General features: G+C 37.8%; 1 protein-coding gene across 3 annotated transcripts in view; it reads left to right on the top strand.

Moving 5' to 3' along the window:
* Positions 1-248: 248 nt before the first annotated feature.
* clmp.L (CXADR-like membrane protein L homeolog) overlaps positions 249-16,370 on the top strand; it is a 48,469-nt gene continuing 32,347 nt past the window's right edge. Inside the window, exons 1-2 of one of the 3 annotated variants that reach the window (XM_018225675.2) lie at positions 249-341; positions 428-675. In XM_018225675.2, the coding sequence (XP_018081164.1) occupies positions 648-675 (28 nt within the window). In that variant the 5' untranslated portion in view covers positions 249-341; positions 428-647. Of the gene's footprint in view, positions 676-16,370 lie in introns of all 3 variants that reach the window. The other 2 variants (XM_018225676.2, XM_041569145.1) reach the window with 2 other exon arrangements.

Here is a 16,370-nt window from a genome sequence, read left to right as displayed (position 1 = left end):
GTAATCAAACAGATCAATACAGACATTTTGGATTTGAACAAAGAAAATCACTGAAATATATTTAGACTAAAAGCACATTTGCAAGAAATTGTAAAATGCCAACCAAGAGTCATTTTAGCCAATACAGAGTTGGTTCTATATGTGAGGTCTGGGCACACTGTGTACCCCTTTCCCTCCTACTCTGCAGGGGTTGCAACAGCAGCAGCAGCATATCCAGCAAATGCTTTCCCTGACTAATCTCAGCAGATAGCTGGGAGGAGCAGGTCTGGGAGGTTGCATGTGGAGAACGTTGTGTGCTGTGGTTTTTCCCCCCCTCTCTACACTCCTTTCTTTCCACAGAGGTATTAGGCAGCTGCTCTTACAGAATCATGCTACATTCAGACTTTATTTTGTTTTGAAACGTTTCCTGTACAACTCATTTCTGTAGGTGGGGATCGGTTAAGTTGCGGATAGCTATCCGGGGGCAGAAGAAAGTTGCTTCTTGGGTAGCCACATGGAGGTAATTACGCTTCTTGCATTCCACAGACTGTGATGCTCCCCCATGCAGGGCTGACTGCCAATCCAGCAGGAAACCAATGTTCAGCATTGTGCCTTCCTTTCTGCCCCATCTCACTATCCCAGGACTTCTTCTGGACTAATGAACAAAGATGCACACTTTAATCCAATCTGTTCTGGGTGAGTTGCTTTGATTTATTTTCTCCTAATGTCATTATGTGTGTTTAAGGTGTAAAACAAATGGTGAATTCAAAAAGAACATATATTCCATGATTCAACTGTAATAAGGATAAGAGCAACCCATTCATTTTTTATCAGTAATAAGTCTTCATCCCTCCCTATGGCATAAAATGCTTACAACTGTTATGTTTGGAAAAAGGATAATACAGTATGGGATTTTAAACTGAAACATACTGTAATGAAACCATTACTGTTATACCTGTCCAATTAGCAAAGACAATTCATGAAGCTGGAAAGGTGTAACCGCTGGTGGGACTGATTTCTAAGCAGGGGTATTCTTCAGGTTCATATAAAAGCCCATTGTTTGCTTGAAACAGACGCCTAGAGCTCGGCATATGAAAAACAGATGTGGTGAAGTGCAGGCTGTGGAATGAGGGAGGGATGGAGAGAACAAAAGTGCTGGCAAGGAAAAGAAAAGGAAAGAAGGAAAGGAACCAGAAAAGGAAGTGTAATGCCCAAGGGTTGGGGACAGAGGGGCTAATTGTGAAATGTAAGGGTTCTATTGCATTGGCATACATATTACACAGATTTGACTGTTATTCTGCATTGAAAGCATTGCATTATAGCCATGTCCTAAAGTGGGTGTTTCTGCCAATGAGAGCCTGCTCCAAAACAGAATAAAGACCATATAAAACAAGGTCAAGCAGCACCAGCTCAGGGAAGTCACACCAGGAAGGGATAATGATGAGTGTTTTCAATGAGATGGAGCCTGCTAATTACAGATGTGCCACACAGCGTGTAGAATAAGTCACTTGAAAAGCAACTTTGGCAGGCATTATTTATAAGGAGCATGACAGCACTCCATAATGTGTTTGCCCTCTGATCAATAACAATAATCATCTTATGATTTAGAAGGATAAAATAAATTGCCTGTTTTTAGTCAGCATGAATTAATGGCATAAGATTTGCCTTAAAATGCGAATGTCTAGAAAAAAATCAATAGCATTCTGCTTTTATTTCTGTCCCTGGAGAATGTGTCAGGATACCTTAGTGTGATTGCCTTCCTGTGATCCTTTGTGTGTGCCCTGTATCACTAGGTATGCTGCCGTGTCAGAGGAGCAGGGGGGATGGTTCACACATCATTCACAATATTTATGAGATGTGCTCAAGAAAAATCTAAGCTGCGTTTAATGGACAGGTTTTTTTAGTTCTAATAAAATTTTAAAGTAAACTGACTTCTAGAGCAGAAATGAAGTTTGTGGTAAGTGCGAAAAAAGCATGAACCATCAGGAAATGGGTTGAGAGAGAACGACGGTGACAAAGAAATCCAAATATGGACTCACAGTTAGGAAATAATCATAGGTTATATGAACTGCACCATGAAACCACATGGTACCTAAAATTTTAGCTGGAATCTTTTAGCTTGTATGAAAGCCTCTGTGACAAGCAGTATCACATCCAATCAAAATGCCAATTACTCTAAACTGCTGCAAGGAAATTGCTATTTATCTCTCTGGAGTTTTTTTCTCTTGGATTACAATTGCAGGCAGCATTCAGCAGCATACAGAGGGCCTTACTGTACTGGGGTCTGAAATTTATTATTTAAGGGAGAATGCTTTCAATGGATTTTGAGCAAGAAATATTATGTATAGCCTAATCATTCATCACACATATGTTTCAATTATGTTTGATTTGTTTTAGAGCATTATGCGTTTGCATTAATGGAGAATTGGTGCAATCAGAGATTCATTTACTATTTACTATCTAAATACACTGCAATAAGGCACAAAGGCAAAACTGCACAAACCTTTGTTAGTTAAAGAGAAAATATACCCCATTTTTGACAAGAGATAATTTAGCTGGGGTTATGTAGAAAAGATACATAAACACTATCTGACTCTCCACCTGATTCCACAAGTACTATTCTGATTAACCCAACCCAAATCTTGTAGGCTAATTATTAATGCAAACCCTCCTCCCCATGTTCCATTGTGAAGTGATGGATTCTGTGACTTGATGTCCCCCTGTTTTTTTAGAGAATCTGTGCACCACCCCTTATGAAAAGCAGAGGGACTTCACATTCCAGAATCTACCACTTCACAATTGAACAGGGTGATGAATTACACTGTCAGCCTAATTGATGGTGGGAAATGGTTCATCAGAGTGTCATGGTTACCTTTCAATCTGGGGGTGGGTGTGTGTGTGTGTGTGTGTGTGTGTGTGTGTGTGTGTGTGTGTGTGTGTGTGTGTGTGTGTGTGTGTGTGTGTGTGTGTGTGTGTGTGTGTGTGTGTGTGTGTGTGTGTGTGTGTGTGTGTGTGTGTGTGTGTGTGTGTGTGTGTGTGTGTGTGTGTGTGTGTGTGTGTGTGTGTGTGTGTGTGTGTGTGTGTGTGTGTGTGTGTGTGTGTGTGTGTGTTACTAAGAAAGTAGGAGACCTGTGTCAATAGTTCCAGCACCACTGTGTCCAATTCTCAAGTGCAAGGACAATGATATTCTAGTTTAATTGTACCAGGCACAACACCACCAGGGTACGGTCATTATTATGGGGAAAACACTGCATTCTGTGTAAAATAAATGGTGAAATTGCACTTTACACAATGCACAATGGCACAAACGCTAGCAACTTTTCACCAGAATTGCTACCCGCAGGAATATCACCGATTTTTTAAACAGCCACAGTTGCCAATTCGCTAGCGAAAGAGACTGCCGCTAGTGGTCATATGCACTCTATCGCCAGGTGACTTTTTGCTCTGGTGAACGGACGCTTCTCCGCCAATTCAATAAAACACGGATTTTACCGAACATTACCTCTTTCGCCAGAGTTGCCTTCGCCACCTCAGACCAGGCAAAGTGTATTAATGTAGCTAGATCTTCCTCAATCTTCTGTCACTAACATTATATTCTGTGAGCCAAAAATGAAAGAGTGCAAAAAACGCTGGCATCTTTTCCTTTTTTCAGCCTGATTGCCTGCAAAAGACCTTACAAACTTTTTTTGGGTAACAGGTTTTCCCCATACATTTGCAAACATATGGAATATAAATTTTACAGTGGGCACATGTGTAGGGCATTAGAATAACTCTATTGTCTTTATTAAGGTTCCTTGGACATGTGCTGATTTTTTTCTTCCTGTATTTACATATTATATTGTCATGATGCATAAGAAAGGCTGATCTGGCAAGCTTAGTCTAATAGTATAAAGTTATTGTTTAATTTACTTGTTTCAATATAGTTTAATTTTGCTTTTCAACTGATATATATATATATGAAAGAAGCATTGTGTGTATAAATGTTTCGTTACCTTCCCCGTTAGGCCATAATTACTCAGCCATAGCTGTATGGCGATCCAAAAGAAAACCCTCCAATCAAATATGGGCAGAAATGCCATATTTACACTGAACTTACTGTATCAGCCTAAAGTTTCAGCATCTCTATAACAGTAAAGATTTGGGCCTTTAAATTAGTTTGTGGTGTCCAACATTTTGGATTTTGTTAAGAATGTCATTAACACTCAGATGCCCAGTGTGCTCTGGGCAGTTGTTGTGAAGAAAAGCTCAGGGATCATTGCAAACTACTAGGGGAATCTTCGGATTCAAAGATCTTTGCTGCAAATGGGATGTGGTCGCCTTGGGTTGATAGAGAATCTCAAACATAATGTGCAGCATTTTAGTCTACTTCTTTGTTAAGCTTTAAGCTCTAGTTCTCCTTTAAAAGTAATCAAAACTGCATATGGTTAACTGCTAAAACATGAGCAGTGCTTGATTCCAAGTGGTCAAGATAAGTAAAAATGTTATTAATATCTAGCAAGACACTCTCAATATCATATTTCACTCACAAGAGTTGGGGTTTGTCTTTTTCTGTTGGGATTTAAGACTTTCATTAAACATTTCCTACTAAGTGTCATGATAAAAAAAAAACATTTTTGTTAGATGGCAGGAGGGACCTGATCTCCAGTAAACAGTACATTATATGTTGTGCCATCCTTTTATACAATAAATGGACATGTCCATACTATTTAGCAATAGATCTCGGTGGCTTTTCCACTATTTACCTTTGCACTTGTGGTGGCAGTTCCCAAACTTAAAAATAGTTGGCAGGGTGCCTCAGCATGAAGGCCATTTAGGGGAAAGAATTGGGAAAATTGTCATTGGCTTTCCCAGATACACTTGAAAGCTCAGCTTGATGTGAATATATATTTGTGTCCTAGATATTTTTGAACATATTGCAGAATGACTGATGATACACCAATATTTTCCTATATCTGTACTCATTTCTTGAGCTAAGGGATACTGTTATTCTCAGTTAGGTTCTGATCTGGCCCATATTCCCTTTTCTTTTAAAATTCTTTTTATTGAATTGTCATTAAAATACATTGAATTAAGTATATGTCCCATATTTCCTTATATTAAGCATGTTTGTTTCCAAGAAATAAATATCTTTGGATGAGAAAACTTTTGAGCTAAAGCACTTGTATTAGTAATTCATACTGTGCATTTAAAAGCCAAACAGTCTGAATGGACTGAAATACTGAAATGAAATTTCAAGTCTTCTGATAAGTCATCAAGCTAAACGTGAATGACAGGGCATCCCCACAGAATAGCATATAAGATTCCTAACTTTTAGAGCAAACCATGGATAACTGGAGGATTCAGAAGTAGTAGAAGCAGTGCATCAACCATCGTGGGACCAGTAATCCCACTAACAGTAATGTTCATAAATCTACTACCCCACTTTCATTGCACTCAGCATAGGAACTCCTTTGACACAGATTTCTTGTTTTGAGCAGTTGGATCACATTAGGATATAGCCATTGCTCTTTGTGCAAGATGTTCTGTCCCACATCCACTCAAGTATAATAAATGTAATCACTATTATAACAACAACAACAACAAAGAAAATGATGTTTATATTGGGCTATGTTTAAAACTGTATACAGTATTTCTGCTAAATTTCTTTAGTGCAGTATCTGGCTGTGGTTTGTGTTTGCTACATGGTTTCTTCTAAAAGAGAAGAAACATTAATTTATTAAATATGTATATGCCCCTTTAATTCTGTGATTGCAATGTGTTGGGGCTTGATAATAATGACAACTCATTCTATACACAGTTGGAATCTTCTGTGTTCTGCGAAAATTCTTGTTATTATATGACGCTTGTTTTTCAGTTGATAGTGACATATGTTTCAATTAAAATTAATTATTTGCTAGTTCCCATTATCAGGCATAAACACAATACCTTGCCTTAGTATGTCCAGTAGTGCCTAAAGCTGGCCATAGATGCAAAGATACTATTTTCGGATCGTGTGTGAAGAGTGCCAACATCTTTAGTCTGGGGGAGATCGGTCGTTTGGTCGATCGGACAGGTTTGATTTTGACCCGACCGATCACGCCAGAGCCCATTGCGCATTGTAATCGGATTGTTCAGATTACCCCCGATATAGCCAATGGCATATCGGGAAAAGATCCGCTCATTTGGTGATGTCGCCAAACGAGTGGATCTTTGCATCTATGGCCACCTTTAGCCATTAGCCATTAGTAGCAATGGTAATTTAGAGTAAAGAGAGCATAAATAAAGGATCTTTCACCCAGAATCATAGGGGGCCTGGGTTTTTCTAGATGAGGTTTTTTTTTTTTAATATTGAGTGTCATGTAAGCTACTAAAACCATTGGATTGCTTTTCCATCAACATGGATTTATGCTAGCTTAGTTAACATCAAGCACCAGGCACTGTATCATCACAGAGCAGAAGTAAATCTGTCACAAAAGCTGAAATGTTTGTTAAAATAGAATATCATGGTAAATAGCTTTACCTTATTTTGCATAATGAGTTTCTGAATTAGAGATCCTACATGTGTTCTTTTTTTGCCTCATGCACATGCTTTTGTTTATTTGTGCCACACATAATGCATGCGCCCTATGCAATCCATAAGAATGGTTCAGACTGGGATTCAAAATAGGCCTGGCATTTTAAGTAAATAGAGCTCCAAACAGCCCAATATATATTGGCTGTTTATGGCATTTTAACAGCAGCCCCTCCACAGATTGCCAGTCCAGGTCTGGCAGGTAGGAAGTAGGTTTGCCACCTTTTTTCTGGACCTTACTAGCTAATAACGTAGGAGCAGGGGGATGGACTGAGAAGGGGGGATCAGTGAAGTGCAAGAGGCAAATCAGTAAGGGGCAGAACAAAGTGTATTTGGGTCCTATTACTGTGTAGGTCAACCAAGTAAAGAACCTTCACAATTGAGCACAGTAGCTTTTCCAACTGAATCCTGAGTAGTAAGATGAATTTAATCTGTATATACATCAAGGACGATTTTCCATGTTTATTGAGGAAAACTTAATTTTTTTCCATAATGTGGTAAACCACAAATGTCTGTATTATATTTTCTTATTCTTTTCAAATGCAGGCCTAATGATTTTGACATATGTTGTGATTGGGTGCACCCTGGAAGAGGTGAATAGGGTATTGATATTTGTTTCTATGACAACAGTAGAAGGTCAAATGAGAAAAATAACAGCCAGATAAAAACAGGCACTTTTTATCGGAGAGCTGGTGTCTAATGCACAAAATAAACACTAGTTATGAGTGTAAGGAAAACAACTCACCTTCCGCAAGATGGCGGCATCCTAGTGGTGCTTCCTGGGAGCAGCTCTGTGACGTCCGCACCAGTGCCGGATTGGACGCCAGCGCAAAAACGCCTGCATAAGAATGCCAGCGTCACGAAGAAACGCCAGCGCCAGATTGGATGCCATCGCAAAGACGCCTGCGCAAGAATGCCAGCGTCATGACGTCATCACATTCATTTTTGGCTCCAAAAGGAGGGCTATTTAAGATGCCAGAACACTCCAGACCGTGCCCTACAATAGGTTCCACATAGTGAGTTCGTGGTTGCGCTATATTACTTCTGCTATTGATCCTGATCTTGACCTTGCCTGTAAAACTGTGTATAGAACCTTTGCCGCCTGTACCGACCCTTTTGCCTGGACATAACTTCGCCTTTCTCTTAACCCTTTGGATACCTCGATCTGGTTGGACTGTGCTTCCTCCTCTGTCCCATACCACTGGCTGAGCCTTCGAACCCTTTAAAATGAGTACGCCTGCCACTAACATCTTAATAAATTAGAAGCACAAGCTGAAACTGGATTACAGGGAAAAATCACATTCTAAAAGAAACTGTTATTAGAGCAAGGATAGGCAGATGAGTGCAGTGGTAGGTAGAATATTTGGTGGGGGTTTCTAGATTTTGTATATAATATGGAACAGTGACAAAAATCTACTAAAGCATTTTTAACATTAAAAAAATATTTAATATTATTTTTGCATAAACATTGCTTAAACAAGCATTTTGCTTTGAGGAAAAGCTAATCAGGCAAGACCGAATAACTGTTTATTATAACAATATGCTATGGAATGGCATCAGTTAATGTTTTAACTTCTGATGTCAATAACATTGTAACTTAAAACATTTTATGACATTTCTTCTACTCTCTTCTATGTCCTAGAACATTATTAGTTGCAAAGTTAATCCAAATAAAATGGGTTCATGTTTTATCAGGATGACCCCAATCAGAATCACAGCTAACTTGAAGTATATTAGGCCTTTAACACAATAACAACCCAATGAATTTTAATCATAGGATTATTTCGCTTTTTGCAGGTTAAAATTGGCTCTGACACATAAAAATGTGCAGATGGTATTAGAATCACAATACATTACATATGCACCATTCAGTTTTTGTCACAACAATCAAAACAATATTGTCTTCTCTCTTTTGTGAGCGTAGACGTTTATTCTTCCTTTCTTAACCCAAACAATACTGGAGTCCACACACATCTGTAATTTTGCAATGTCTGAAAAGTCATATATTAGGTTAAAGGTTTGGGGGGGGGGGGTCTCCAGCAGGCTTCAGAGGGATTGGATGAGTCTCTATATTTATTAAAAGCTTTAATTAAGAAATATCAGTGTGACAGACAATGTAGCAAGCATCTGTGTTACCTGGACTCTAATTGCTTGTAGTGTTTCACGCTCTGAAGAGTTGAGTAGACCTGACACTAGGCTGACAAATAAACTGCTGAGGTTTTATCTTACAGAAGGAACCAAAAAGGTAAAAGCACAAAAGCAGCTTTAAAAGCTATGTATGGCTATGAAAACATATATGGAGTTGTCAGAAGTAGTTTAATGTGAATTGTGTGGGTAAAAAATACTTACGCGGAATTTACTAAATTATTTTAGTAGGATAAAAAATTGCAAAATGAAAACAGAGAATAAAGCGAAGTAAATTATTTTGCATTGCAAATTTTAATGCATTTTAGACAACAAATTTCTATTTATAACACCTGCTTGAGTTTGGGTGAATGTTATATATGGAATATAACATATATGATCACACGTTAAGACCTTCTGATGGCTGATAAGCCAGTAGTCAAAAAATTGTTTAAGTTTAAGATACTTTATCTACCATACCCCTTTAGGTCCAACAGCTCTGCCACCCCAAAGGCTCACATAAGAATAACTATCTTAATTCCGTCATGTTAACAAAAGATGATCTTATGTTATCATCCATGAATCTCTTCCCTGCTCCACAGCTAACTGATGGCAAGCATTGGTGACATCATGTAATGCAAGGCAGTCTGGACAAGATTACATTGGCTTCAATGACTTTCAGATACAGTATATTACTGCCATCCTAGACATGGGCCTTTGTGGTCTTTTATTGTAAACAAAGCTATAAGATCTGATTACAGACAGAAACTAAATGAGCCAATATTAAATAATCACCAGTTTTTTTTAACGTGATTATATACATTATGTATATTTTTGTGCTTATGACTTTTACAACATTTTAAAGTTACATATGATGCAAACCATTCCAAAACTGTGAGCTGTGAGCATAGTTTCAGGGTAGATTTTGGCATTTCTGCTACCAAATCTGTTGCCCAACCCAAGCCTACTCACCTACCTCCTTATCTTTCAACCTTCTCCAGAAGGAAAGTGGGGTGTAAACAGTATGTGATGTATTGTATACCTTTAAGGAAGAGAGCTTCCATGGGCATAATTTCAGTGTACAGGATTCTGCCCATCTCCTTTGGAGTATGTTGATGCTCTTTATTTAAGGACCTATTTTTCAATTTTATATTTTATTTTTGAATATAACATTTCACTTGTTTATTCACTTACTATTCCAGGTCAATACTATGCTTAGTTCTAACTGTGAACTTAACTGTGGTAATATAATTTAACCAAAGAATTTGTCTTCAGCTTTTGTATACATAACAGCCAGCGAGGGAAGAATGTGTCTGACGGCTCACGTCACATTATTTACAGAATATGCTGGTCTGTGTCTTTCAGCTCTTGTTTATATCTATCTTAATTACCATTTATAGGAACTCTTCGACTTGCAGTCCAGTATGAACAATGCCTAAAAACATGTAGCTCAAAACTGTTAGACTCAATGTGTTCTGCAAGGCAAGCATTAAAGCCAGTTTCATATGGGCAATTAGGTGCACTGCCACTAAAAGTGGAAGTGGTACTGCTAGCAATTTAAAATTGCAAGTACAAAATTCGTCCTTGTGAGCTGCAATTTTCAGTTTATGCTGATTTTAACTGTACCGGAAAATTCCCCACAATTGAAGGCATGGCAGAAAAACAAAACTGTACCCTGGGTAAACTAGCTGTAGGAATGTAAATGTTAATTATGCTATAGCAGATACTTTCAGGTTGTGTACTAGTTGAACACCAGTCCAGGCCATTTCCCTTCGATTCAGGACTTATTGTAATCATATTTTCATCTGTATGTATTCCACATTGAAGTGAATGGCTATATGTGGCAATATTCAGTATAACTGGACATTTCAGCTTGCATTTCACTTACCTATTTCTTGTTTGGGCTATTTTCCCCACTATATTTGTTTTATCCTGCTGTTGCAATAACCTTAAGCCTTTTGTTTGTATGATCATGTGATCTTTCTCTTGCTTACTTATTGTAATCAACAGATAGCAAATATTTTAAATACATATACAAATTTTCATATTCAGTCTTCTCGGAAACAAATTATATGTAATTTTGATGTGACTCTGTGTGCTTAAATTTTCAGTGAAAATTTATTTTTTTTGGATCAGACTAGTGGTATAGAAATAATATGTCATTGAGGATCCAAAGAGATGTAAGAGCATGTTATTGCACATGCAACTCCATCTAACATTTGGAACTGGTTTTGGATTGCATTGCATGGTATAACACATTTCTATAGAAAAGCACAGGCATTAAAAGATCCATATACACACATACACACACACACACACACACACACATATGTGTAGTTGTATACAGTTGAGATGACAATATAACTTGACTTGAACAGTTTGTTGACTAAATCAGAGGAAAGTCTGTAATACTTACTGTAGCTTATCTGGTTGGGTTATAACTATTTGGTCAGTGTATTTTGTGCAGATGTTGCAGGCTTGGGTTTTATATGTCAATTCATTTTTTTGCTTTGAGGCACATGACTCATTGCAGATGCCATGTAACTGCTGCCTCAAAGCATTCTATTTACTCAGTTGTTGCCCTATGTTCCTGATTTTTTACTGTAATGCTCACTATTTCTTCCAGGTACATATTATGATTCATACTACTCAGAGTAGATGTGGAGAATACCATTTAAAAGAGAAATAATTATAATACACCAGAACCATATTTTGTGGTGACATTAATTATAATCGGTGCTTAGAGATGTTGCTTGTATTTACTGAGGACTGCCATTGCTTATGTCTGACATTCAGATTTGCATAATCACTCTTTCAGTTTCATACCAAGCAGATATTCTATGCTCTGCTTTTCTATGGCCAACCCAGTGGTGTATTAAATAGACCAGACTGGGACCCCACAAAATTTTTTTCAGGTGAACAGCACGCATAATTGTGAAAATTTAAGTCACAGAAGTGGTTGAGATGCCCCCCACCCACAGTATGGTAGTTATGCCACTGGCCCAACCTTGCATATGGTGCATTATGAATTCTGTACTATAACATAAAGCCTAGCTAGTAGCTTTAACTGATAACACAGTTTTCCCTCTGTGGAACAAGTAGTATTGTAGGCAGAGCAAGAAAATCCAAGGTCCTTGTCAACTGTTGTATTGTTCTACTAGCAGAGGAGGATTTGAATGACAATAGAGCTTTTTCAGCACAGCCATTGTGTTGCTTTCCTGCATCAAAGTATTTGTGGGATTCTTTAATTCCATACTCAACTACTGAAATTTGCCTTTTAACAGCACTGTAAGATTTGAATTATTATATATATAGATACATTTATAGAATCACACCTATCTGACCTCTCTGCACTCATTCTGTTGAGAGATACCCATGATTTGCATGCCCCTTTTACCAACTGTAAGCACTGACGATGCAGCAGTTCAACCCTGTTAATTATTTGTAATATGTTATGTTTCCATTGCATGATGTTACACAGTCCCAATTATACAAGCAAGACTATGGGCTAGCAAAAGGGCAAAAAGCATTGTTCCTTTAATGATTAGGGATAAAAATTATATCAATTACCTTCTTCAATGGTGATGGCAATAAGCAGAGAGACAGCAGAGCAGCAAACAGGGAATAAGAAAGGGGTACAGCTAGGGGTGTCCTGTAACTGCTACCAATATTTTTGGTATAAGGCTACCGAAAAACTGACAGTATTTCTAGAAAAGCTGGCAAATGTACATAACTTGAGAATGAAGGGGCCATCAAGAATTTCAGGAAAATAGAGGCTTAGTAGTATAGTTACCAAGAACAGCACATGGAAACTTTGCATTCATTGTAAAACTTATACTAGACCATTTAAGACTAATTGATAATTGGTTTCTACTGGAAACTGCACTTGTGCAATTTAGAATATAAGCTGGTAAATGTGTTAAAATGTCAGAAACATTTATCCACTTAGGTGTGCAAATGTGGATTCCTTATGTGTAACCTCTACAGCCTGTGTACATTATATTTTTCATTATATCTTTTGAAACTTTTGCCAAGTTGTTTACCTTTAAATTAACTTTTAGTATTATGTAAAGAGTGATATTCTAGCCTTTGGTTTTCATTTTTTATTATTTATGGTTTTTGAGTTATTTATGTTTTTATTTAGCAGCTCTCCAGTTTGCAGCAATCTGGTTGCTAAAGTCCAGATTATCCTAAGAACCATTCCTTGATTTCAATAAGAGATTGAAAGATGTATAGAAGAGGGCCTAAAAAGAAAGATGACTAAGAGAAACTAGCAATAGCAATACATTTGTAGCTTTGCAGAGCATTTGTTTCTTAGATGGGGTCAGTGACCCCCATTTGAAGGCTGTAAAGAGTCAGAGCACATAGGCAAATAATGAATAAACTATAAAGAAAATAATGAAGGCCAATAAAAAGGTGCTTAGATTTGGCCATCCTATAACATACAAAAAGTTAACTTAAAGATTAACCACCCCTTTAATAGGTAAACACAGAGAAGCACATTATGCATCACACTGTAATAAAATTAAAGATACAAATTAACCATACACACTGCCTCTAAATGTAAACACAATAGGGATCCTTTAAGCTGTTTCCACTCTATTATTACTGTCAATGTCTGTGTTCCGTTTCAAAGCAGCCAGAACCTGGACAGAAGTAGTCTCTGCGTGAACACTAAGGGATAAACTTTCCTTAGTGCTTTTGCATTTCTGCCTGGGGTATGCAACAACACTAACAATTATTTGCAAGGGAAACTATAACAGAAAAAGAACCAATACAACTGAACAACCAAGGCCAATAGTGAAGAAATAATTGGAGATAATGGATACCACTGAACTCAATTCAGCAAGGCTAAAGTAAACTGGGTAAAAAATAATTTTGCATAATGGTGAAAATAATACACAGGCTGACAAGCAGCTACTATGCATCTACTATGTGCCTAGTGAGGCCTCACATGAAATGCATCAAGCTAAGTGTTTTGACCACTGTATATTTTTTATATGATCTATCCTCTAGAAAGCTTGTTTAGAGCCTCCTATTACTTATTTGGTTAAATATTATAGGGACACATTCTGAACAGCATACCTGAAACAGATGCAATTAGAGTCATAAAGTGACCCTAACAGCTGTTCAATTTATTTGCTAAATTAATGAATTCAGTAGCAGTAGGGCTCATTTTACCATGGAAGGTAATGACTTTCATCACTGAATATAGAGTGTGATAAACCTGTATAATTAAACAGTACCATAAGTCCATTGGATATTTCGTATAAGGATGAAAGTTATGAAAAGGCTAAACAAGCTTACGGATGTTACCGGTTACAATAAGCAATACAGTTTTTATGGTATGATGCAGTGCATATTTTTTTCCTCTCATCTTAATACAATGCATTTCTGTAGGTTGTGTTTCCTTTGTGTTTTTATATACAACATACAAGAAATGTATACTCCTATAAATGTCAGCAATTATATGTTAATACTTACATACTCACTGTCATGCCAGGGCCACCTTGCACTGGCATTTTAAAAGTTAATACTATAATTACTCAGTCTCAGGCTCACACAGAGACCCTTAATTGTATATCTCACCAGGGGGCTGTGGAAAGGTGACATCCATATCGGTCATCTGAGACGGTCTGGAGCCACACCATTTGGGCAAGGAAGCTGGGCCAGTCTGTTCTTTGATCGGCTGATCAAAGAACAGAGCTGTGGACCTAGAGCAGCAGGGGGGGATAGCTAGTAGAAAATTATGGATTATAGGAAAGTATCCATATCTCCTGTGTCATAGGATTCACAACGTCATAACTTACATATTGGTTATGAGGAGGTCACATGCTTCCTAACAATACCAAACAGGGCCAGCCTATACCCGCCTGTTAGGAGGGCTGGTTCCTGGGGGACTGGAAAGTGGGAACCTATTAGTGTTTGGTATTGTTCTTCTTGCCCACATATGGATCACAGCCTGCCCATGTTTTTATTATAGTATTGGGTACTGGCAAGTACCCATATTTTATTAAGGGATGTTGGGGAATATTGCCTGAGAGTAGCAAACCCCCTGCAGGGGGTCGTAAATGACATGTTCCTGGGCACTCCTACCTCATGCATAAGGTAATGAGGGGAGTGTCCCAGCAGGAAATAAAAAGGTGACATCCCCAATATCACATTGTCATACAAGGAGGCTCCATTTTTTCAGTGGATTGTATGTCCAGCTTCCAACTCGTGCCTCAGAGGAAATACACTGACAACTTCAAAACTTGGTAAAGTAAGGGTTTTCTTTGTGTTTTTACTCCCTTTTATTTTATTTACTGTATTTGCAACTGTGTGTCATCTTTGTAATATCATTTTTATATATATATACATATGCACTGTTTCTTTTAAATATTAAATATCATTTAATACGTTAGTCCTTGTGCTCTAAACGAACTCATTGCCCATATGAATGCTTGTGCCTACGTGTATGAACTCTTCGTATGTGTGGAAAGGGAAAGTTGCCTATTTGTATGTTGGATAACTAGTACGGCTAGCAGGAAAGTGTGTTTGAATGTAGATTAACCCTTTGGCTGCTGGAGTGCTTGTTAGACTTGTAGGATCTTACCCTGAGTAACTACCATAGGAGAGAGTGTTTGATGTATTGTGTAGTGTGAGTTATTACCTGTTATAGAGGGCAGGGGAATAGTCACATTAGGTTTCTATCGCCTGTTAATGATAGATGGTGGCAGCGAATGAACTTTGTGGGTGTTGGTGTGTTTTTGGGGTGTCTGTTGTTAGTCTAACCTGTGTGTAAGGTGATTGAGAGACTGATTGTAACCCCTTGTAGCCAAACCCAAGAGTTAATTGTGGTTGAGTGAGTCGGTTTTGTGACACTCACACTAATGTATTTTATATGTTTCTGATTTAGTGGTTTTTGTTATGCCTGTTGTTATAAATGGTATATATCTATACTGGTTTCAACATAGATTTACGTGCACTTTTACAGAGCAAATACACAATTGTAACAGTGTTTAACCATTAGGTGACTAATCTTGTGTTATAGTACATTGTGATCACAACAGTATTTGTGTGTAAGAGGACAAGTGAATTTAGTTCTACAGAGTGTCACCACCTTTAATTTACTTTTGTGCTGATGCATTCCCTTTAATACCTATGATTAAGTGTGTTTACATGCACATGCAAAGTGCAACCTATTTGTCAACACTGATATCTTTCAGCATTCAGCGTTCAGCTATTCCTGTGGGTAAAGACAAATACAGCTTCATGGGACCAATTTCTCAATGTGTAGCCCTCGGGAATGCATCACTCAACAGTGGCAAGTCCAGCCACCTGTAGGTAGATAGCCTAAGGTAGTACATAGAAGATAAAGCAGTAAAGGAAACCCTCTACTGCATTGTTTTTATCCCCATGGAGGTTCAGGTTTTTTAGCAAAATAATATACTAGTTTGTTCATCATGTCTCTTTTCCTGAAGAGCCCTAAAATGTCCTTTGGGATATGAATGTTTAGAATCTGTGCAGGGAAAAGTGAATCAGAGGCATTGACATTAGCAACGTAGTGACATTAAAATGTTGTGACATTTAAATGACTTTGTGTGTGATGGATTATATAGCAAGCAACCAGAAAGCCGACTCCAGGCTGCAAATCTTGGCCAACCTCGACATTCATTTTTGCTAGTTTTGATGCTTATATAACATTTATTTCTTACAGAGAATGAAAAGAGATTTG

Source organism: Xenopus laevis, chromosome 7L (assembly GCF_017654675.1).
Source record: "Xenopus laevis strain J_2021 chromosome 7L, Xenopus_laevis_v10.1, whole genome shotgun sequence".
Taxonomy (NCBI): domain Eukaryota; kingdom Metazoa; phylum Chordata; class Amphibia; order Anura; family Pipidae; genus Xenopus; species Xenopus laevis.
This window is presented reverse-complemented; position numbering and strand designations above follow the sequence as displayed.